The following is a 23,217-nucleotide window of genomic DNA, read 5'->3' as shown; positions in this document are numbered from 1 at the left end:
TTAAAGTCAAATCAGATACAGAAAGAAAAACAAAGATTGGATTGAGAAGGAGAGAGAAAAAGAGACAGCAAGGAAAACTAAGAACAAAATGTAAAAATGAAAAAAGTGGCATTTTTATAGGGGCTAAAATTTCGGCCTCGCCGGGTGCATATGAAGTACGCACGCACCCGGCGAGGCCTCACTAAAGTTGTTTTTGGGGCACGATGCGCATGTGCTGAAACCGGCTTTTCTGATCTATCAAGATTTCTCTTGACGGATCCTCCGCATCCCCACAGGAAAGGACATCCGCGCGGGAGAGATTGGGCTATTTGCCCAACTCATGCCCAGCGAATGTCCTTCAAACTTTTACGCATAGTGAAATCAGGTGCATAGCCTACTTTTACTAGCGTAAGAGTTTTAAAACATATAAAAATTACATTTAAATATACATTTTTATAATAAAAATTCTGTCCGTTAAGGTAAGTTTATTTTTCACACTATTAAAACACATTTTTTTTTTAAATTCCAAAAAATATATATTTTTTCTAAAACATTTAATTACATTTAATCTCAATTAATTTTAAATATGTGAGGTGTTTTATTTATTTATTATGCTGTGTTTGGGTGCTTTAGGGGTTTTTCTCATTGTGCGAGTTCCCATTACTATCAAACGGAGTTCCTATTTTTATCAGTGAGAATACTGCATCGTGATTGGTTGTCCAGGCCCACGTGATTCCAGCTTATGCTTGCATATCTCAAAGACATCATCATCATCATCATCATAGGCAGTTCCTCGGAGTCGAGGAAGAATTGCTTCCACGCTAAAAATAAGTTCTCACGTTACTGAAGAGTCCAATGTGGGACCTGCAGTTTCTGTCACAGATGGGGCAAATGGTGGTTGAAGGAACGGGTGGGTGGAGAGCCTGGGTTGCCGCTCACTCCTTCCACTGTCGACGCTTGGCTTCAGCTTGCTTTCGGCGAAGAGACTCGGTGTTCAGCGCCTTCCCCGGATGCTTTTCCTCCATTTTGGGCATTCTTGGGTCAAGGAATCACAGGTGTCGGTGGGGATGTTACATTTTTTTCAAGGAGGCATTGAGGGTGTCCTTGAAGTGTTTCCTCTGCCCACCTGGGGCTCGCTTGCCGTGTTGGAGTTCCAAGTAGAGCACTTGTTTTGGGAATCTCGTGGCAGGTATGCGGACGATGTGGCCCATCCAGCAGAGCTGATCGAGCGTGGTCAGTGCTTCGATGCTGGAGATGTTGGCCTGAGCGAGAACACTGATGTTGGTGCGCCTATCCTGCCAATGGATTTGCAGGATCTTGCGGAGGCAGCGTTGGTGGCACTTCTCCAGTGTTTTGAGGTGCCTGCTGTATAGAGTCCACGTCTCTGAGCCATATAGGAGGATGGGTATCACGACTGCTCTGTGGATCATGAGCTTGGTCATGAGGGTTTGAGGTCCTGGCCTTCAAACACACTCTTCCTCAGGCGACTGAAGGCTGCACTGGCACACTGAAGGCGGTGTTGGACCTCGTCGGCGATGTCTCCCCTTGTTGCCAGTAGGCTCCCAAGGTATGGAAAATGATCCACGTTGTCCAAGGCCTCGTCGTGGATTTTGATAACCGGGGGGGGGGGGGGGCGGCAGTGCTGTGTGGCGGGTGCAGATTGGTAGAGGACCTTTGTCTTACAGATGTTTAGTGTAAAGTCCATGTTCTCGTACGCCTCAGTGAAGGTGTTGATGATGGCTTGGAGTTCAGTCTCCGAGTGCGTGCAGACGCAAGTGTCGTCTGAGTATTGTGGTTCGATGATGGAAGATGGGACGACCTTGGATGTGTCCTGGAGGCGGTGGAGGTTGAACAGATTCCTGTTTGTCCTGTAATTCAACTCCACTCCAGCGGGGAGCTTGCTGAGGTTGAGGTGGAGCATTGCTACAAGGAAGATCGAGAAGAGCGTTGGTGCAATGACACAGCCTTGCTTGATCCTGGTCCGAACGTGGAATGAATCTATGGTGAATCCATTGGTAAGGATCATGGCTTGCATGTCATCGTGGACTAGGCGGAGGATGGTGACAAACTTTTGAGGGCAGCTGAATTTGAGGAGGACGCTCCATAATCCCTCATGGTTGAAAGAGTGAAGTATCTTTTTAACCATGTGATAATTATTAATGCAATGCCAATCGACCTCTCAGACCTAGAAAGTGTGTACCTTGAAGACAGATCCCCGTGCGCTACACAGCGAATCTAGGCCTCCGACCGGAATCGTAGGTTGCTCCGGGACCAACAGGTAGATTCGTAGATTTTTTTCGGGTCAGAGGCGTTCGTACGAAGGAAGCCTCCGACCTCAATTTCAGGCCCAGAATCTCTTAACAATTGACTACATGCAGGAATGAGATTGAACAGTTTAACTTATTCACTTTCTAGGTCTGAGAGGTTGATTGGCATTGCATTAACAATGATCACATAGTTAAAAAGATACTTCACTCTTATTAACCAGCCCTAACTTTCTATGGTGAGATTAATGTGCATGTTGGATAGGTGCATCTTAAGAATAACGGGGAAGTTAAGAGCGAGATGCCATTTATGCGAAGTAAATGGTGGAGTGACGTAAATCGACTAGCAAGTTCGAGAGATTTGCAACACACGGTGTATCTCTTAATCCCCTGAATATGCTGCCCAATCTCCACATTAATAACAGCGTGCATCGTTAACATGCCATTATTTATTTCCAGCAAAATTTGGCTCATTACGTCAAAAGATTTTCCAACCACAGAGGAAATCACTGATGAGCCTAATTCGTCCTTCACCTGATGTCTACGTATATGGATTTTTAGCAAGCGTCATTGAATAGTTAGCAGCAATATGAGCACTTGCTGATTTTCTGCGCCCCCTTCCCCTAGTTTTGAGGCACTGAAGCCGCCATCCTACCTGAGATCCGTTGACGTGGCATGGTTGGATGGAACATGGGAACTCCTGGTCTACATTGGAGCACATTTACACTGGGACTATGGAAGACATTTTCTTTTTAAATGAGGATCTTGGGTTATGTCAAATCTGATTCGCCTTCCTATTTCTTCATTCCAGCAGTTTTCTTCTGGCTTTCCTTCTTGTTGCCCCACCCAATCTGGCTCCCATACTGCCTTGCTCTGGCTCTCCTCGACAATACCCCCCTCCCCCCCCCCCCCCCATATGGCCTCCCTCTGGCTCTCATTGCCATTGCTTCTTTCCTTCTGCCTTCCCATGATGCTCAGCCCAGCCCAGCTCAATCAGGCTTCCTATGATGCTTATCCTTCAAGTCTGGCTCCCTTTGCCATCAGCTCTCTCAATGTGACTTTCTCTGGCAACCCATAATGTTCACACCGACCAATCGATCTCCCCCTGGCTTTCTGTAATGCTTAGCCCATCAATATAACAAGGTGTAAATATATTGCAGTGAGAAAGAAACACTCTCTACGAGAAGGATGGACCATTCGTGGCTAACTAAGGAAGTTAAGGGTGGTATCAAATTGAAAGAAAAAGCATATAACGTTGCGAAGATTAGTGGCAGGGCAGAAGATTGGAAAATGTTTAGAAACCAGCAAAGGATGATTAAAAAAAATAATAAAGAGGGAGAAGATAGATTATGAGAGCAAACTGGCAAGAAATATAAAAACAGACGGTAAGAGCTTCTACAAGTATATAAAAAGGAAGCGTAGCTAAAGTAAACATTGGTCCCTACGGATTGGAGGGTAGCTAATGTAACCCCACTTTTTAAGAAAGGAGTGAGAGAGAAAACAAGGAATTATAGACCGGTTAGCCTGACATCGGTAGTGGGGAATCAATTATTAAAGATGTAATAGCGCATTTGGAAAGCAGTGACATGATCGGTCCAAGTCCGCATAGATTTATGAAAAGGAAATTATGCTTGACAAATCTAGAATTTTTTGAGGATGTAACTAGTAGAGTGGATAAGGGAGAACCAGTGGATGTGGTGTATTTGCACTTTCAAAGGGCTTTTGACAAGGTCCCACACAAGAGATTAGTGTGCAAAATTAAGGCACATGGTATTGGGAGTAATGTATTGACGTGGATAGAGAACTGGTTGGCAGACAGGAAGCAAAGAGTGGGAATAAACGGGTCCTTTTCAGAATGGCAGGCAGTGGCAATGGGGTACCGCAAGGTTCAGTGCTGGAACCCCAGCTATTTACAATATATATAAATGATTTAGACGAAGGAATTGAATATAATATCTCCAAGTTTGCAGATGACACTAAGCTGGGTGGCAGTGTGAGCTGTGAGGACGATGCTAAGAGGCTGCAGGGTGACTTGGACAGGTTAGGTGAGTGGGCAAATACATGGCAGATACAGTATAATGTGGATAAATGTGAACCTATTGAATTCTCTACAAAGAAAGTTGTTGACTCCAGTTCGTTGGATATATTCAAAAGGGAGTTAGATGTGACCCTTACAGCTAAAGGGATTGGGGGTATGTAGAGAAGGCAGGAATGGAGTACTGAAGTTGTATGATCAGCCATGATCTTATTGAAAGGTGGTGCAGGCTCAAAGGGCCTAATGGCCTGCTCCTGCACCTATTTTCTATGTTTCTATGTCCCTTAGAGGATGAGACTGGGGAATTAATAATGGGAAGCAAGGAAATGGCAGAGACTTTGAAGAAATATTTTGTATCTGTCTTCATGGAAGACACTAAAAGCATCTCATTAATAGTAGATAATCAAGGTGCAAAATGGAGGGAGGAACTTAAAACTATCACTAGAGCAAAAGTACTAGGCAAACTAATGGGACTGAAGGCTGACAAGTCCCCTGGACCTGATGGCCTACATCCTAGTGTCTTAAAAGAAATGGCTGCAGAGATAGTGGATGCATTGGTTGTAATCTTCCAAACTTCCCTGGATTCTGGAAAGGTTCCAGCGGATTGGAAAACTGCAAATGTAACACCCCTATTTAAGAAAGGAGGGAGACAGAAAGCAGGAAACTATAGGCCAGTTGCCCTAACATCTGTCATTGGGAAAATGCTAGAATCCATTATTAAGGGAATAGTAGCAGGACTTTCAGAAAATCATCATAAAACCATGCTGACTCTGCTTGATTGTATGAAAAGGAAATCGTGTTTGACAAATTTCTTACAGTTCTTTGAGGATGTAACAAGCAGGGTGGATCAAGGGGAACTAGTAGATGTAGTGTATTTGGATTTCCAAAAGGCATTCGATAAGATGCGAAATAAAAGGTTACTGCACAAGAGAAGAGCTCAAGGTGTTGGGGGTAATATATTAGCATGGACAGAGGATTGTCTAACTAACAGAAAACAGTCAGGATAAATGGATCATTTTCAGGTTGGCAAACTGTAACTAGTGGGGTGCCACAGAGATCAGTGCTGGGGCCTCAACATTTTTACAATCTATATTAATGACTTGGATGAAGGGACCGAGTGTAATGCAGTCAAATTTGCTGACGATATAAATATAATTAGGAAAGCAAGTTGTGAGGAGGACACAAAGAATCTGCAAAGGGATACAGATGGGGGAAATCTGGAACTAAGGGGCATAGTTTCAGAATAAGGGGTCGCCCATTTAAGATGGAGATGAGGAGGAATTTCTTCTCTGAGGGTCGTGAATCTTTGGAATTCTCTACCCCAGAGAGCTGTGGAGACTCAGTCATTGAATATAGTCAAGATGGAGATAGACAGATTTTTGAACTACAGGGGAGTCGAGGGTTATGGGGAACAGGCAGGAAATTGGAGTTGAGGTCAAGATCAGATCGGCCATGATCTTTTTGAATGGCGGAGCAAGCTCGGGGGGCCAAATGGCCTACTCCTGCTCTTATTTCTTATGTTTTTATATTATGTTCTTAAAATGTGCAATATCTTCTCAGCCACTCTGTTTCAAATCCCGGGGCTGTAACACATTGTCAGGCTGCTTCATTAATACTAATGAAAAAGTTGCAAACCACTCCGTTTAATACCTAATAAAACTGTACTAACAACAACAGCATCACATATATTGCAATTGAGGGGGGAGGGGGGGGAAGGCAAAAGGGACAGTTGAAAGAGTCATAACCAACCAACTTGGCAGGATATGTTAACTTTTGTTGAGGGTGAGACTTCCTCTTTGAGGCATTCTTCTCCTCTTCCCCTTTCCAAGATTCTGCAGGCCTCTCTACAGCTGAGAAGCGTGGATGATGTATTCCCAGACCCAGCAACATTGCTGCTCTGAAAGGAGCTGCAGCGGTGCGCTTGGAGGCATTGCAGGTGACTCTCCCAACCTTCTCATTGCCCCTCCGCACAGTGGCACAGCTGAGATTGAGAACTCAGCATGTGGGACCGCACTAGCGCAAGCCATGTCTCACCACCCCTTTGGGGAAGTATGTGTATTGATGGTCCATCATCTGGTGATCTAATACTTACAACTCAAAATAAACTTGGCTCCCCAATCCCCTGTATTTTCCGAATAGTCCATGTGGAGCATTGGTGTGTGGGAGCGATTACAAGGAAATCTCAAGGGATTCAGATAATGTCATAAATAGCGAGAGTGAAGTTGAAGTGTTTTGTAGTCAACTGAACTCAGAATTAGATTAACTTCCCAATGAATCACTTCCAATCTGCCTGTACCGCATAGCAGTTTTGCTTATAATGAGGAAAGCAAAATTAAGTTTGGCCTTTTGTGCTGTAGTCATTCAGAGCAAGGACACTGCATTCATTTGATGTGTGGACTGTTGTCACTGAAAACTTGAATTTGTAATGGAGTTGCTGCACAATTTCTGGAACTGAATCAGATCCAATCTGATGTTGCTCGATGTAGTATATGCATGTAAACTGCACATTCACATACTGTATCAGAGTGTGCAAATACCAATTTTGTAATGTTGCACAGGTAGACATTCATATATTTGCTGGGCCATCCTTCTGTGTCCCCCGGTTCTCCGTTACACAGCAAACAAGGGAGCAAGGTGACAGCTAAATAAAACCACAAAGACAGTCAGGGGTGTACTCCAGGTGTGTGGGTCCTTTGTTTTGATCCTGTGTGTTAAATAAATGAAGAAGCTGTATATGGAGTGAGGTTGCAGCCATGATCTTATTGAATGGCAGAACAGGCTCGAGGGGCTAGATGCTCTACTCCTGTTCCTGTTTTCCTGCTGACACCCAAACCTACTTGTTACGTTTGTAACTCATCCTGACCATCCATTATTCTGTACATTATTGACTGCCGCAACCCTTGTAGTTATTCATAATGCACATGTTGCTAAAGATCTATGGTTTTTCATTTAAAACTGCCCTATAAATAGGGACTATCAACAACTGTTTTCAAGTGCCTTTTAATATTATCAGATTAACGAGTTCATTCAGAGAGCAATAGAATGCCATTACCTATTTTCTTGTTAAAATGGCTAAATGGAGTGGTACCAGTTTTGTGTTTTATTAGCCAGTTTCCCCACAAAGAGATTTCTCTCCATCACACACCATACCACTTCCTTGCTGGCCGTCTTTGATTTTCATGAGCTTTGTATTAGTGGTGAATGTCGTGGAGAGGCCTGTATGTAGGCTTTGCACGGAAAATAGTTGTAGACAAAAGTTCTTAAATGGGCGACTGGGTGAGGAGGAAAAATTGAGTAGTTAAACAAAAAGCTGGATTGAATGGTGGATTAGACACTATATTAGTTGTTTATTGTGCTTATATAGTACATTCATTATGTACTGTATACATATATATACTGTCCACTAATTATAAATGCAAACACAGGATTAAAATACACATACTTATTCTGCTGAAGGACACAAGTTGGAGAGATATGGATGTAGGTAATTCTGTAAGCTGGAGTGGATATTTTTCCCTATGATTAGGCATTGAAAAGTAGTTTGACAAAGGAAATATTGATTGGATTTGTAAGAATTTGATTTCTGCTCGTGTGTCCTACAAGTGCTCAGGGTCAACAGTACATTGCTCACAATTCAACCAAGTCCCAAATGGTGACTAATCCCGTAGCATTTTAGTAAGCAGCTGGTATTCAGGAGTTTGAAAAAAGCCAATAATGGAAGAGAATTGGCCAACCAACCTGAAATATCAAATGAGAATCACATTGACTCTTAGCATCACCTAATGGCAGATCCTTGTGTTATTTAGTACATTGTGAATAACTATAGCAACAACAACTTGTATTTATATACCACACTGATTATAACCCACTCTGTAATTCTTTCCTTTTCCACGTGCAGCTCAAGTTGAATGAGGTGAACAGCACAGCCGTTCAGCATCACCTTCGGGCCTTACTTGAAGACCTCATTGAGGTGGAAAAGATTCTCAAAGATGTGGATGCTTTATCAGGACTTGCCAGACTGCTCCCAAAGGGGGCCTGTGCTGGCAAAAGCCCACCTACTGTCGCCAATAGTACCAGCTGGAACGGCAACTTCACTGCCGCTAATGCCACCTCGGAGGAGGAAGAGGAGCCCGAGAAGGAAAATCCCCACACCCAGTTTTCAGCCTTTGTCCAGCTCTGGGCTGGCCTTCAGCCAATCCTCTGTGGGAATAACAGGTAAAACTTCAAGCTGACGTAATCCTGGTATTGTGGTGAGAAATTGATATAAGAAAAGATCTTCAAAACCAATTTTTGACTTTTATCGCTCACGAGTTCATTCATGGGCCAAATTGCATCTCCTGTTGCCCATCACTCAGCATACATCTCAGAGCTGGCTTCAATTCATCTTATTGCAGACAAAGTTGATTAATTTGCCTTGAGCACCATCTCCTCCTATTTCCCCTCATACACTCCGTACTACTGACACTCTCAATCCTCTGTTCTGACATGAGAGAAAATCCATTATTTCCATTATTGTATTTTGTAAAGTAACTGTTTTTTCTAAGAACACAACAACCCATAATACAGAGAAAGCATGTGTGTTTTTTTTAACTTTCAGTCGGGGAAGATAGAAGTTCAAATTACTGTTTCTTTATTTCCCTCCCAACTCATTTGGATTCTTGTGGCATGAACCTTCCATTGGTGAGAGGACAGTCTGAGGACCTCCTCTCTGGCAGTGGTACTCTAGAATAGACTGGTAGGAGACACATGTGGTGACCCTCCCTCCGTGCAGAAATACATGGCCTCTGCTTGCCACCTCCCCACTGCAGTTCTAGTTAGATCAGCAAACTCGTCACATGGAAAGTTAGTGAGGTAAACCCATTCCCTCCCACTTGTTGCAGAGTCTGTTGGAGTTCTAGCTCACTGTGCCACACCTATATTCTTCAACTTTGGAAAAAAATATGCCAGGAAAGCACGCCCCCTTCTTCCCCTCCACCTCTTCCCAGGTAGGGTGTGTTTTTTTATTTTTACAGAGCATGGGGGTGGTTTTCTCCGGCTACTTTGGGCGCTAAAGAAGCCTCTGAGGTGGTCAAGATAGGCTCTTAAGCAGCAATGCCGGTTTAGTCCGCATTTCGTTCACTACGCTGTCTTGGTAAAGGAGTTGAAACCTGTACTCGGAACAGCCGCCCAGAGGATCGTTAAGGGGCTGATTGACAATCAAATTGCCTGCTAGCGCTCATTCAAGAGGCAGTACCCCATTTTGGTGGGCAATGCTTCATTTAACGACCTCTCAGAAAAGCGGCCAGTTGAATAGGAGTAAATAATTAATTGCTGAGGATTTCGGGCGCTACTTAAAACCATGCTCAGCTTTCACTGTTCACTTGCTAATTGAGATCGACTGACTACACTGCATTTGTAGAGGACTTTTGAGACATTCTGGGACATTTTGTCAAGACTTCACCAACATGCTATCAAAATTTATTCTGGAAAGTCTCTCAGGATTTCATCTTAAAAAAAGTGAGTGCCGAGCTACTCTACCTTACAGGAGTCACAGGAGAAAGGGAGTGCTTAGTCATGGACATCTTGCTCGGGGTCCCCTTCTATGAGGAATGGGAGGCAAAGCAGCACCAATCGCTGGAGGAGAGAGGTACAGGAGGGACATGAGGGTGAGAACGCCTCTCAGCAGGGGGCCCTATCCAGCCAAGGTATTCAGAGAGCAATACTGCTACAGTCACATGACCCAAGACCAGTGTATGAGGAGGCTGCACTTCACTAAGGAGGTCGTTGCAGAGATCTGTGGTTTCGTGGAACGAAGACTCAGACATTGCAGCAAGGCAGGACTGCATTGCCTGTGCCAGGCAAGGCCACAGAAGAACAATTTTTTATCCTACTGGAACCTTCCAGCCTGCCACAGGTAATATAAGTCACATATCCCAATCCGCTGTGCACCCCTGCGGCTCCATACTCTCTCAGGAATGACTATAGATCATTCCCTAGTGTCAGAGAAGACCAGACGCAGAGAGCTCTCGGATTCCCCATGGTCCAGGGAGCCACTGACTGCACACATGTGGCCAAGCGAGTCCCTCATTTAAACTCTGAGGTGTTCACCTAGCCTCTGTGTTATGTGTGATGCCAGTCTCTGAGCTGGTGCTTGCAACAATGGTAGCCATTGACGTGGTGCATTTTTCCTCACTCTTCTCCTCCTCTTCCACCGGTGTCGGGGTGATGTGGCTGTTGCTCATCTTGCACCTGCTCCAGGGTGCAAGGTGGATCTTGCTCCTGAGAGCCTGCAATGATAATGCTGGAAGGGTTTACCGTGCAATGCGTGTGGCTCATGTGACTCCTCTGCAGTAGAACTAGTATGCAACCTTGCCCCCTGGAAAAGTGGAACCTGTGGTGCCCCTTCCACCCTGCGTGGCTGCTACCCAATAGTGCCCGATGCGTCCCACCGGGAGTATCATAGGAAGGATGTGTGTGATGAGACCATATCGTGCTTGGGAATGAAGATAGCTTTGGAGAATTGGAGATCACGAATAGTTGTGCTTCTGTAAGGAAGCTGGAGTAGCTATATACCTCTAGGTGATACGCCCCCTGCTTTGCCTCTGGCCACGGCATCTCCCACTCCCCTCCCGATCGCGACTAGCACTGCCTCCTCAAGGGAAGTGATATCAAGCAATTGTGGTTGTCCTCCCCCAGTCAGGTCGTTCTGCTGCCTATTATGTGATATTTTTTTCCTGGAAGAGAAAGAGTGTAAATGAGTGTATTGACAGGTGTGTTTGTGTGTGTGATGCCTCACATTGTTGAAGAGTTGTGAGGTGTGAGTTATATCTGAGAAGGATGCAGTAGTGTGGTGTGTGTGGATGTCAGTTAGATGATGGGTGATGTGTGTTGAGGTTATGATGCTGGTGGTGCAGCTATTGAGAAGTGTGTTTGTGAGATGGGATCTTACCTTGACCACTCGTGTCAAGTCATTAAATTTCTTGCAGCTCTGGAGCCATGTCTTGGCTGTGACCTCCCAGGTGATCCCCTCCCACAACTGCCAGATTAGCTGCCTCTATGGCCTCCTTTCCCTCCCCCCCCGGCCCCGCCCCATGCAGGTCGAGTACATCCCTTCTCCTCTCTTCCTTCTCCTCCACTCTCCCTCCTCCTCCAGTGCCCTACAAAAGAACCTGGGCGCCTTCTCTCTAGGTCCTTGAGACCTCCTTCCACTTTGGCTTCTCTACCAGCCAGCGTACGCCACACCTTCAGTGGAAGTGGGTGAGTGAAGCCTACACATACAGCTTCAGCAAAATTGCATCTATTCAATGCTTGAGTGCTAAACCCGCAGTGTCACTTTCAGCGCCTGCAAGCATACTCAAATCATGATAATCATCAATTAGCCCAAAAATTGCGTGCTAAATCCAGATTTTCAAACAGGTGTTTCTTATCAGCACAGCGCCCATTTAATGCCTGTTTTCACCCTTTGGTCAAAATAACCCCCTTAAGTTCTCGGGTATACCTCAATGTGCTGTATTTGCCTTCTAGGCCCTTTCAGTCACTGGCCTCATGTGGCACTGCTTATCATTCACTCTCATTGTCCTACCAACCTAAAACAAGAAACTTGTGAATGTAAGTTTTATTGTCCCTTGAACAGAGACTCAAGTATTTTTCTTTGTAGTCTTTGCTATGTTTTCATTAATGTTACCGATGCTTTTTACTTGCATCCAATTTATCGTATAATTATACATTCTGTCACAAATTTGGGTTTGCTTTAGGTAGCTTCTCGGGTACAGGGGCGTCAGTTGCTCCCTTAAACAACCTGGGTGCCTACCTTTCATGGGGGTTGACCTCCCTCCGCCCTATATCTACTTATGCGTGATCCAGGAGTGTAACACCTGGGCTGGATCTCCTGTTTTACACACACCTACTCCTTCAATCTCTCCTAAGGCTGACTTAGTCAACATGAGCTGAGGCAAAGTTTGGTTCGAATTCTAAGCCACTTTAGACTAAACTAAGTAAAACATACCGAACAAAGAGTTTGATGAGAGTTGCTTAACAAGCGATATAAAAATAAAGAACGCGCAAGGCCTTGGCCCACTTCAGTAGATGGACTTGCTCAGCCTCTGAGACCAATCTCTCTGTGCCCTGTCCTGCCTAGGATAGATGTGTAGTCTGCTGCTTCTTGATTGGCATTTTTGGCATCTGTGTTCAGTTTTAAATGCTTTTCCTGCAGATCAATAGAGATCAAAAGGGTTCGTCAACAGCAAAATGTCTTTTTGATTAAACAAATGTGGCTAACGAATTGCCTATTGATTGGTCTCGAAGTGAAACAACTTTCCATCTTGCATATTAATTACAAATTGCCTGCCTATGGATTCCCAACCATTGTAGGGCCGACTTGAGAATTTAACCCCTTCTAGATAAGTTTTTTGCTCAAAACATTTTGACAGAGCTCATATCCAAGTCCTTTCTATGGAAAAATGGCCAAAAAATCATAAACTCTGACACATCCTTTGTTGTATTTTCTCACCAATAGAAGAAGATTACACTTGTAATTAGGGAAAATGTACTTGGAATAGCCTTCTGCTAAAATATATTTCCACCTCTATTATTTATTTTGAATCTGTCGAGTTTGGCCAGCAAGAGATATAATCTATGGCACCTGCTCCTTCTGGGGCCCAACTACATATCCATTTGTTCTCTGTTGGACACCTGTCGTCTTGAAGTTGTTTACGATGGTGAGAGATCGCTCCAGGTTATAAACTAAAACATTCTGTATTAACTGGTGGCTTTAAAACAAATCTGTCAGAATTTTCCCCAGAACTCATTACAGTACTGGAATAAGTACTCCAGAAATACATTTTATTATTAATAATAATGTGTTGTTCCTTTCCTCCTCCTGGCAGTTGTACATCATCTCACTTTTGTTTCTCTCTATTTGGTCAGAACGATAGAACCTGAGGCACTGAAGCAGGGAAACATGAGCTCGCTGGGCTTCACCAGCAAGGAGCAACGCAACCTAGGACTACTGGTGCACCTCATGACCACTAATCCCAAAATCCTTTATTCGCCAGTCGGCACCGAGGTGGACAAAGTCATAGAGAAGGTGAGCGCCCAGCAAAGCTACCAACTACTACTTCATGAAACCAAACCCCCATGTCTTGTGCCTATTCTAAGTTTTCTCAGTTGCATGCTTTCGTCAGCGTACTTCACCATAACTGGCGCACTGTGCTCCAGGACCGCCACTCATAAATACTCATGTTTTGAAACACCGTATCATAGAATCATGTCGCGCAGAAGGAGGCCATTAGGCCCATCGTGCCTGTGCCAGCTCTTTGAAAGAGCTGTCCAATTCCCTGCTCTTTCCCCATAGCCCTGCTTTGTTTTCCTTTCCAAATATATATCCAATTCCCTTTTGAAAGTTGCTGTTGCGTCTGCTTCCCCATCCCTTTCAGGCAGTGCACTCCAGATCATAACAACTTGCCACGCAAAAATATTTCTCCTCATCTCCCTTCTGGTTCTTTTGCCAATTATCTTAAATCTGGTTCCGCTGGTTCCCGACCCTTCCTGCCAGTGGAAACAGCTACGCCCTATCTACTCTTATCAAAAATCCTCAGAATTTTGAACACCTCTGTTAAATCTTCCCTTAACCTTCTCTGCTCTAAGGGGAACAATCCCAGCTTCTCTACTCCCTCCACGTAACTGTTTGGGTGGTAGTGCGTGGGGCTGCGAGATTGATGTGAGTTGTGAAAGTTCTGGTAAACTAGATGGGGAATGGCTTGCGCAAAATTTCAACCCTTTTTCTTCAAAGTGTAGCACATTGATGATGAAAATTATATTTTAAATTTGCCCTGCGATGATCCAAAATCCAGGATAGCCACAGCATTTTGAGTTTTGTGTTGACCCCTTTGTGAAGCAATCTCACTGGTGCTGGTTTGGTTGCATGTGAACACCCACTTGCTCATAAAACCTTGTGGCTGATGTGTGGCCCAAGTCTACCGGTGATTTAGATATTTAATCACCACTAGATTGCTGAGCAAAGTACCCGTTCAACATTGACTGCTAAATCTCTCAAATTAATTGATGCTCATCACTGTTCTATCATGAACACCAGGTAAGCAGAATCAATAGATTGTGGAAGATCACACCTATGGCCACACTAGTCTGAAAACGCCCGATCTCATCTGATCTTGGAAACTAAGCAGAGTCAGGCCTGGTTAGTACTTGGATGGGAGACTGCCTGGGAATACCAGGTGCAGTTTTTTTAATTTGCTTTTTTAATTTGATTTTATATGTTTTAAAGTTTTATTTGTTTAATTGCTGGATTTTTAGTGTCCCCCTCCCCTTTTATAGGGGGCACTTGTAAACTTTATGATTTTATTGCCCAAAAAATAATCACAAATAACCCCCCAAAAAAGTCCAAAAAAAGTCAAAAAAAAAACAAAAAGTTGAAAAGTGGCCGGACTGTTCCCCAGATTAGGGGGCACTTGATTTAATGTTTATTTTGTCTCCCCCAAAAGAGTTGTGGAAGATCACTCCTTACCAGCTTCTGGCACAGTGATGATGGTTGTGAAGATCAGAATATTGCTTTGTGTGTATTGAGGAAGGAAAAATGCTATACATATGGTGCTGAGTAGCCAATAATGAAATACAAAGAGAACAAGGTGTCTCAATAGACTCACCGCTCAACATGTCCAGTGTTAGAGGCAAGCATCCTGGAATAAGCACATAAGAAAAGTTTGAATCCCGCAAAGAAGTAGGGGCTTTAGAATCTTTCTGAACGATTGAGCAGAGATTCATGTGGGTTCAAGTCCCACTCCAGAGACTTGAGCACATAATCTAGGCTGACACTCCAGTGCAGCACTGAGGGAGTGCTGCACTGTCAGAAGTGCCGTTTTTCCGATGAGACGGTAAGCCGAGTCTCCGTCTGCTCTCTCAGGTGGACGTAAAAGATTCCATGGCACTATTTCGAAGAAGAGCAAGGGAGTTATTCCCAATATTTATCCCTCAATCAACATCACTTGAAAAAAACCCGGATTATCTGGTCATTATCCTATTGATATTGTGGGACCTTGCTGTGCAAGATAGCTGCCACGGTTTCGACAACAGTGAATGCACTTCCAAAGTACTACATTAGCTGTAAAGTGCTTTGGGATGTCCTGAGGTCATGAAAGGCACTAAATAAATGCAAGTCTTTATTTAAATTGGGGCCAAGTGGATTTCCACATCCTTAAGTGACAAATAAGCACAATAGCCTCTATGTCTGTGTGTTGATTTTTGCTGATTACAGATGTCCATACGCAGCTGAATTTAACTGAATCTTAACAGCAGTGTGGCCAATCTGGATCACTTCAGATTCCTTTGGATTTAGTGCTTGACTCTGCTCGTTCAGAGAGCTGCTCCCTGAGAGAGGGGAAGGGGGGTTCCTGTTGGACTGAGGAGAGGTACCGAGTGATGTGCAATATTAAACAGATTGTTCTGTCGAATGTGAAGCATTGAGGGAGCTCCGCTTTTCTTGGGAGGAGGGGAGAAATTAATTCAAAGTTTTTTTCAGGCAGTAGATTTTTTTAAAATCGAGTGTAAAAATATTCTCTGTAAATTAGTAAAGGCTGCTGAGGATAAGACGCTAATCATAGATGGTGACAGCTGTTCTATTGATTTAAGATTTGTGAGTTGTGAAAGACTAACTTGTGCTGCAGGCAAAATGTGTTATATAGGTCATTGTAATATAATATAAAAATCAATATCACAGGGCACCCTTTGTTCTGTTCACTTTGTAATTATTGAAGAGTAATAAACACACTATCTTATTTATATTGTGGAAACAATGGGCTCAAGTTTCGGCCCGAGTTGCTCCTATTTTTTTGGAGCAACTAGTTTAGAATGGAGTATCTTAGAAATAGCAATTCTCGGCATTTAGTTTGCTCCAGTTCTAGTGAGTGAGAACAGTTTCATTGTAGAACAGATTTTTTTTTTCAAAAGGGGGTGGGTGTCAAGCCACTTATGCTGTTTTGTAAGTTTAGGCAGTAAAAACTTACTCCAAACTAAGTTAGAATGGAGTAAGTGTAGATTTTTGTATGCTCAAAAACCTTGCCTACACTTACAAATCAGGCATAGGGAATGGGAGGGGAGGGGGGAAGGGAAGTAATTAAATTTTACAAGTATTCAACAGTCTCACTTCTACAAATAAAGAGCAATCCTGAATAATAAATTATAAATAAAGCAAATAACACAAAAAAATCAATTTTCCTACCTGTCTGAAGCAGCAGGAGCAGCACAGCAGCCTCCGAGCTGCGAAGTTATTTTTATAGGGCCGTTCAGCCAGGAGACAGGGGCGGGACACAGTTTGGTCGGGCCACACACCGGCACCACAGCAGCCTCCAGAGCTCCGAAGTTATTTTTATAGGCTGCAGGCCATTTGACCAGGAGACAGGGGAGGCATACAGAGCACCGGGAAGGAGAGCCAGCCAGCCAGCAAGTTTAAAAATTAAATTTGTAATTCAAGTATGGGTGCTGCATTATCAACACCACGGATTATGCAGTGGTTCGCCATCAATTCACTACATAGGAGAGAATTGATTAGAGCTCACTGCACCAGGAACGTCATAGCCCATAGGCTGATGGGCAGGAGACCTTACTCACGTTGGCAATATCAAGCCAGGCATTCGTACCTGGACATGAACGAGGCTGATTGTGTCAAAAGGCTGCGTTTCCGCAGAGAAGTTGTCGTTGAGATCTGTGATGTGCTGAGAGCAGATTTGCAGCCCAGAAGCAGAACGCCGACTGCCTTGTCTGTTGAAGTGAAGGTAACAGCTGCACTTACCTTCTATGCCTCGGGATCGTTTCAAGCTACAACTGGAGATGTGTGCACCATCTCTCAACGTGCAATTCATGCCTGCGTTTACCCGGTCACGGCTGCACTGTATGCGCGGAGGAATGACTTCATGAAGTTCCCAATGACTGCACAAGCAATGCATGATAGGGCTGTAGGCTTCTCCAGGATTGCTGGCTTCCCAAAGGTACAGGCCTGCATTGATTGTACCCACGTAGCCTTGCGAGCACCTGTGGAGGATTCCGAGCAGTACAGGAATAGAAAAGGTTTCCACTCCATCAATGTGCAGCTCGTGTGTGACGACAAGCAGCGCATCATGTCAGTCGATGCGAGATACCCTGGCAGCACCCATGATGCGTTCATCCTACGCGACAGCATTATATCTGACATGTTTGAGCAGCAGCCATAAGGGCAGAGCTGGCTACTGGGAGACAAAGGGTATGGCCTGGCCACCTGGCTCATGTCACCCCTATGCGTGACACGGACAGAAGCTGACCGTCAATACAACATGGCGCACATTGCGACACGCAGCATCATAGAGAGGACCATTGGCATATTGAAATAGCGTTTCCGATGCCTGGACCATTCCGGAGGCCACTTGCAATACTCTCCTCAGATTGTCGGTCACTTCACTGTTGTCTACTGCATGCTGCGTAACTTAGCCATCATGAGGCAGCAGGAGCTGGTAGTGGAATCAGAAGACCCACATGATAGTAATTTGGAAGAGCAGGATGAGGATGATGACGACGACCAGGAAAGCATGCAAGTGCCTGATGCCCGAGCACGAGGTCGGAGGAGGGCGGTCCATCGTGCTCCTTTAACGATTGCTCGAGCCCTGTGCCAGCAGCTCATCCGTGAACGCTTCAATTACTGACGCCTGAGGGCTCTGCGACAACTGTTGCGCATGGACATGTTTATTTTTTGGAGTTGTTCCTATGTTGTGTTGTGTTAATGGAACATGATTCAGTTTTAATGAAAAAATATTTTATTGAAAAGTTAACGTTAGTATAAAAATATTTGTATTGAACTTTACTTTTTAATATGACTCTTTAAGATCACTTATAAACGTGTAAAGTTACAAAAGTTACAAAACAATTTAAATGTGAAAAATCTTACACTCTTAAGATCACTTAAACTTCAAGATCACTTTTTAGGTGCAAAATTAAATAAGCTACAAAATGTGAGAGCATTTACACTATAAGATCACTTAATCCCCTAAGATCACTTATAAGTTGTAAAGTTACAAAACTTACAAAACAATTTCAATTTGGAAAAACGTTACTACAGTTACATCAAGAACAAGAACAAAAGCAGCAAAGAAAGACTACAACCATCTCTCATCCACATCTCAGTGAATGTTCACTTCTTCATTGGGGTGTCATTTGGTTGGCTGGGCTGTGTGCCCTTATTGCAGCAGCTACCTCACCCAGGTCCTCCTTGATGGCCTGTGCCGTCACTTGCACTCCCTCGGACATTCCCTCCCTCATTTCCCATGTCATTACTGCTATTTCTCCCATCAGTACCGTCACCTCTTCACCCACCACACTGACGCTGCCCACGAGTGATCGGGTAAGGTCATTGGTCTCCACACCCAATGCCACAACCTGAGCCGCATCTGTTGCACGCTGCATCTCAGGAGAGCGTGTCTCCAATTTCCTTCTCCTCTGCCTGGGTCTGCCTCGTGGCACCACTCCACTGGGAGCCACAGGCTGGGGCGGTGGGACGCTCAGTGTTCCAAACAGCAGCAGTAGAGTGGGAGCCGCGGGCTGTGATGGTGCGGCCCTGGGTCTTGCATCCGGCACCACTCGAGTGCGAGCCATGGGCTGGGGTGGTGGGTCAGTGGGTGTAAACTGTTACATTATATCACCAGCACCACTGGGACCCGCAACGTTGAAATCAAAACCATGGAAGGTGGAGCCAGAACCTATGCAAGTGGGAGGCGCAGGCTGGGACAGTGAGGCACTGGCTGTAAACTGCTGGATTACACCAGCAGCACCACTGGGACCCGCAACATCGGAATCAAAACCATGGAAGGTGGAACCAGAACCTATGCAAGGGGTTGAAACTCTGATGCCCGCTAATGTGGTCTCATAAATATTAATTTGGAAGGTCTCTCCTGAAGACATTTCAGTCATCGCCGCCTGCAGCCAGTCTGGATCGTCCGCTTCTGGTTCTTGTTCTGGATCTTCAAGATCTTCAGAGTTGGCATCATCATCATCATCATCTTCTGCAAAATATATCAGAACAGTCAAATGTTTAGCAGCAGAGCAAGGGCCAGGATGGGTGGCATGAGTACTCTCACACATAGCAGGCCAGGCAGCAGGTTGGTTTGAAGGGCCACGATGCATTTTCAGGACTGACCCTCAGTTTGTGCTGTACTGATTGCGTTTCACCATGTATGACTCATCAGAGCAGCTACCATCTGTTCCAAAGGTGTCAGTGGATACAGATTTGGTGGGTCTCCTCCTGCTCGAGTTCTTTCATAGAAACATAGAAACATAGAAAATAGGTGCAGGAGCAGGCCATTCAGCCCTTCTAGCCTGCACCGCCATTCAATGAGTTCATGGCTGAACATGAAACTTCAGTACCCCCTTCCTGCTTTCTCGCCATAACCCTTGATCCCCCGAGTAGTAAGGACTTCATTTAACTCCCTTTTGAATATATTTAGTGAATTGGCCTCAACTTCTTTCTGTGGTAGAGAATTCCACAGGTTCACCACTCTCTGGGTGAAGAAGTTTCTCCTCATCTCGGTCCTAAATGGCTTACCCCTTATCCTCAGACTGTGACCCCTGGTTCTGGACTTCCCCAACATTGGGAACATTCTTCCTGCATCTAACCTGTCTAAACCCGTCAGAATTTTAAACGTTTCTATGAGGTCCCCTCTCATTCCTCTGAACTCCAGTGAACACAAGCCCAGTTGATCCAGTCTTTCTTGATAGGTCAGTCCCGCCATCCCGGGAATCAGTCTGGTGAATCTTCGCTGCACTCCCTCAATAGCAAGAATGTCCTTCCTCAAGTTAGGAGACCAAAACTGTACACAATACTCCAGGTGTGGCCTCACCAAGGTCCTGTACAACTGTAGCAACACCTCCCTGTCCCTGTATTCAAATCCCCTCGCTATGAAGGCCAACATGCCATTTGCTTTCTTAACCGCCTGCTGTACCTGCATGCTAACCTTCAATGACTGATGTACCATGACACCCAGGTCTCGTTGCACCTTCCCTTTTCCTAATCTGTCACCATTCAGATAATAGTCTGTCTCTCTGTTTTTACCACCAAAGTGGATAACCTCACATTTATCCACATTATACTTCATCTGCCATGTATTTGCCCACTCACCTAACCTATCCAAGTCACTCTGCAGCCTAATAGCATCCTCCTCGCAGCTCACACTGCCACCCAACTTAGTCATCCGCATTCCCTTTTGTTGTGGGCCAATTTCTTCTGCAAAGATTAAAACATAACTTTTTACAGAGTGTGTCTTTCTACAGGGAGGGACATATACAGATAGTCACATTTACAATTACGATTCCATTAAAAAATGAAAATATTACTTACACTAACTACTTGACCAAGGTCGTGTCATTTCTTTTTACATTGACTTCCAGATCTCGTGCTATGCACCACTGCGCAGTAGTCTTCTGCAACTTGGTTCCAACGTTTCTTCATTTCTTTGGGTGGCACTTTTATGTGACCTCTGTTGCTGGTATCCAGCTCCTGCCATCTCTGCTCAATTACATTAACTAATGTCTCCACTTCCTCATGCAAGAAATTCTTTCTTCTTGGTGGACGTTGTTCCATTGCTGTATTTAATTGACACTCAGTGATTTTTCAAAACACACAGTCCTTATTTTGCATGCACCTATGCAGCACTTGTTCTAAAAGTTTAGCAGCAAAAAGCAGCACTCCCTGATTTCAGCAGGTGATTTCTTAAACAGTGCTGCTAAAAGCACTCCTTCAGGCACAAAAAATCAGCAAAATTCACTCTCAAGCCTTTCCACAGCTCCACAAAACAAATCAGCACTTTTCCGCATTCACCTTTAAAAATGGCCGAGTGCCCATGTTTGTCTCTCACTGCGCATGCGTGCACGCTCCAGCGCGCTTGCGCAGGGCTGCCGGCACGATGTCGTCTTCTCCGACCTAACCCCGCCCCCCCCCTACAGTCTCAATCGGCGCCACGCTTTGGCTCCGCCCCCCCGCAGATCTCTACACGCCGCACCGAGCTGGAAGGAAGCTGCTGCGAATCAGAAAATTGCTCCGTAAGTTTTTGTCACGCTTTTGAGCGTGGAAATCAGGCGTGGCTCTCTAGGTTGCACCGTTCTAGGCGCGGCCCGAAACTTGAGCCCATTCGGTTATACTTGAGAAACACTAAGCAAGGTTTAAATCTGTATTTCTCAAAAATAGCCTGTAGATACAGAAGAACATGAAATGGATTTAACTTTTGAATTTAAAAAAACCTACCTGTATTACACAGTGAGCGAGAGAACTATTACTTCACTTCTCAGACCTCTGTTCAAATCTAGCCCTGACTGACTAAGGGATGAAAATGTCCCTCACTGCTTGCTGACTGTAATTGTCCTTGGGGGAAATGATTCAACCCAATTCTCTTGAACATTAGTCTGCAGAAAAAAACTGCAATTGGTGTTGAATAGAGGGAATGTGGGCAGGCACTTGGGAGCGAGGGAAGATAGTGTGTGCCTCCCAACCCAACCACACAATTTCCTGGAAGACAAATCTCCTGGGGAGACAATTAAAAAATAAAAACCCTCGGTCAATTTCGGAAAAATGTCCTCTCCGACCCCCAGAGATGATCAAACAAGTTCCTGGAGACTGCTTTGACTGGACAACACATCTCCCAGGATATACTCACTGCCTATCCGGAGTTATGTTGACTGAACTTTTCCTGTTTTTTAAAAAAAATCTCATAATACTCCTGTGAAGCACCTTGGGACGTTTCACTATGTTAAAGGCGCTATTGTATAAGTACAAGTTGTTCCTGTTTTTCTTGCATTTTTAATTATTTGTATTTTTTCCCCGGTGCTGATCTTTTTATTGTTTAATATTCCATCCTCCTGAAGATATAATTCTTTGCTTGAGTACAGTTGCTCTCCAGTAGCTCACCCAGGGGACCATTATATGTTTGTGACCTTGACTTTGAGCTTGAGCAGGCTGTTCAGCTGAAGGGGGCTTGCAGCTGAGCCCAATCTTGTCCCCACCTGATGGCTACACAGATGCATTTCCAGCAGGAGTCACTGATTGTGATCAAGAATGGAAATTGCTGGCCAATTTTCCTTTCCCAACCAAGAGGCACTGAGGCTAATTGTAGCTCTCCCTTATTGCTGCCCCAACTGAGGCCATCTAAACCAGCATAGATTGGGATCAGACCCAGCTCTTCCTGGCCAGTGTGACAAAGCTGTTTACTGAATAAACCCGCTGAGCAATCAAGGGAGCTGCTGAATTATTCTGAAGCAGAAGCTTATTAATTGCTGAATAATGTTCTGCTCAGTGTATTTCTTGCATTTGCCAGAAGCATTGGAATTTTATTCTGTTTTATTTTCCGTTTAAAATTTCACTTAAACTGAAGATGTCCTCAATTGTTAATGATATAATTAACAATACTGTCAAATTGGAGATCTCAAATAGGGAAATGATAAGGGTTTTAGTGATAGGGGACAGGTTGGGCCTTTAGGAAATTAAAATAAATTCCATTAATAAAGCACTTTCATGACTTCAGGATGATCCAAAGCGCCAATGAAGTACTTTTAAAGTGCGATCTCTGCACTGGAGTGTTAGGTTGGATTATGTGCTCAAGTCACTGTCTTAGGGCTTCAAACCATAACCTTCTGAATCAGAGGCAAGAGTGCTACCCACTAAGCCAAGGCTGCATTGCTTAGATTTTTCCAGTCTTGGCTTGTGCCTCTCCATCTTAATTGTCTTGTCTGGTTTGCCCCAATGAAATCACAACATTTGTTTCTGTTGTGTTTTTTCCTAAGCAGAAAGCTCAGGAAATAATTATTTGAAGCTGTAAGAGAGAGGAAGTCATGTGTGGAGTTCCTTATTATGACCAGGCAGTCAGTGTGATGCCAAGGTGGAGACCAGTTGTTCCGTGGAGAGATGGAAAGAAAATCTAACGTGAATCACAGTGCATT

General features: G+C 44.4%; 1 protein-coding gene and 1 pseudogene across 3 annotated transcripts in view; both read left to right on the top strand.

Moving 5' to 3' along the window:
- Positions 1–23,217, top strand: part of abca2 (ATP-binding cassette, sub-family A (ABC1), member 2) — a 592,651-nt gene that overhangs the window by 346,573 nt on the left and 222,861 nt on the right. For all 3 annotated transcript variants that reach the window (XM_070862856.1, XM_070862855.1, XM_070862857.1), the window contains exons 9-10: positions 8,177–8,493; positions 13,183–13,342. In XM_070862856.1, the coding sequence (XP_070718957.1) occupies positions 8,177–8,493; positions 13,183–13,342 (477 nt within the window). The remainder of the gene's footprint in view (positions 1–8,176; positions 8,494–13,182; positions 13,343–23,217) is intronic.
- On the top strand, positions 14,383–14,501 carry LOC139233265 (5S ribosomal RNA; annotated as a pseudogene).

This window comes from Pristiophorus japonicus, chromosome 20 (assembly GCF_044704955.1).
Source record: "Pristiophorus japonicus isolate sPriJap1 chromosome 20, sPriJap1.hap1, whole genome shotgun sequence".
In the NCBI taxonomy this organism is placed as follows: Eukaryota; Metazoa; Chordata; class Chondrichthyes; family Pristiophoridae; genus Pristiophorus; species Pristiophorus japonicus.
Note: the sequence above shows the minus strand (reverse complement) of the source record. Positions and strands in the feature narration are given on the sequence as shown.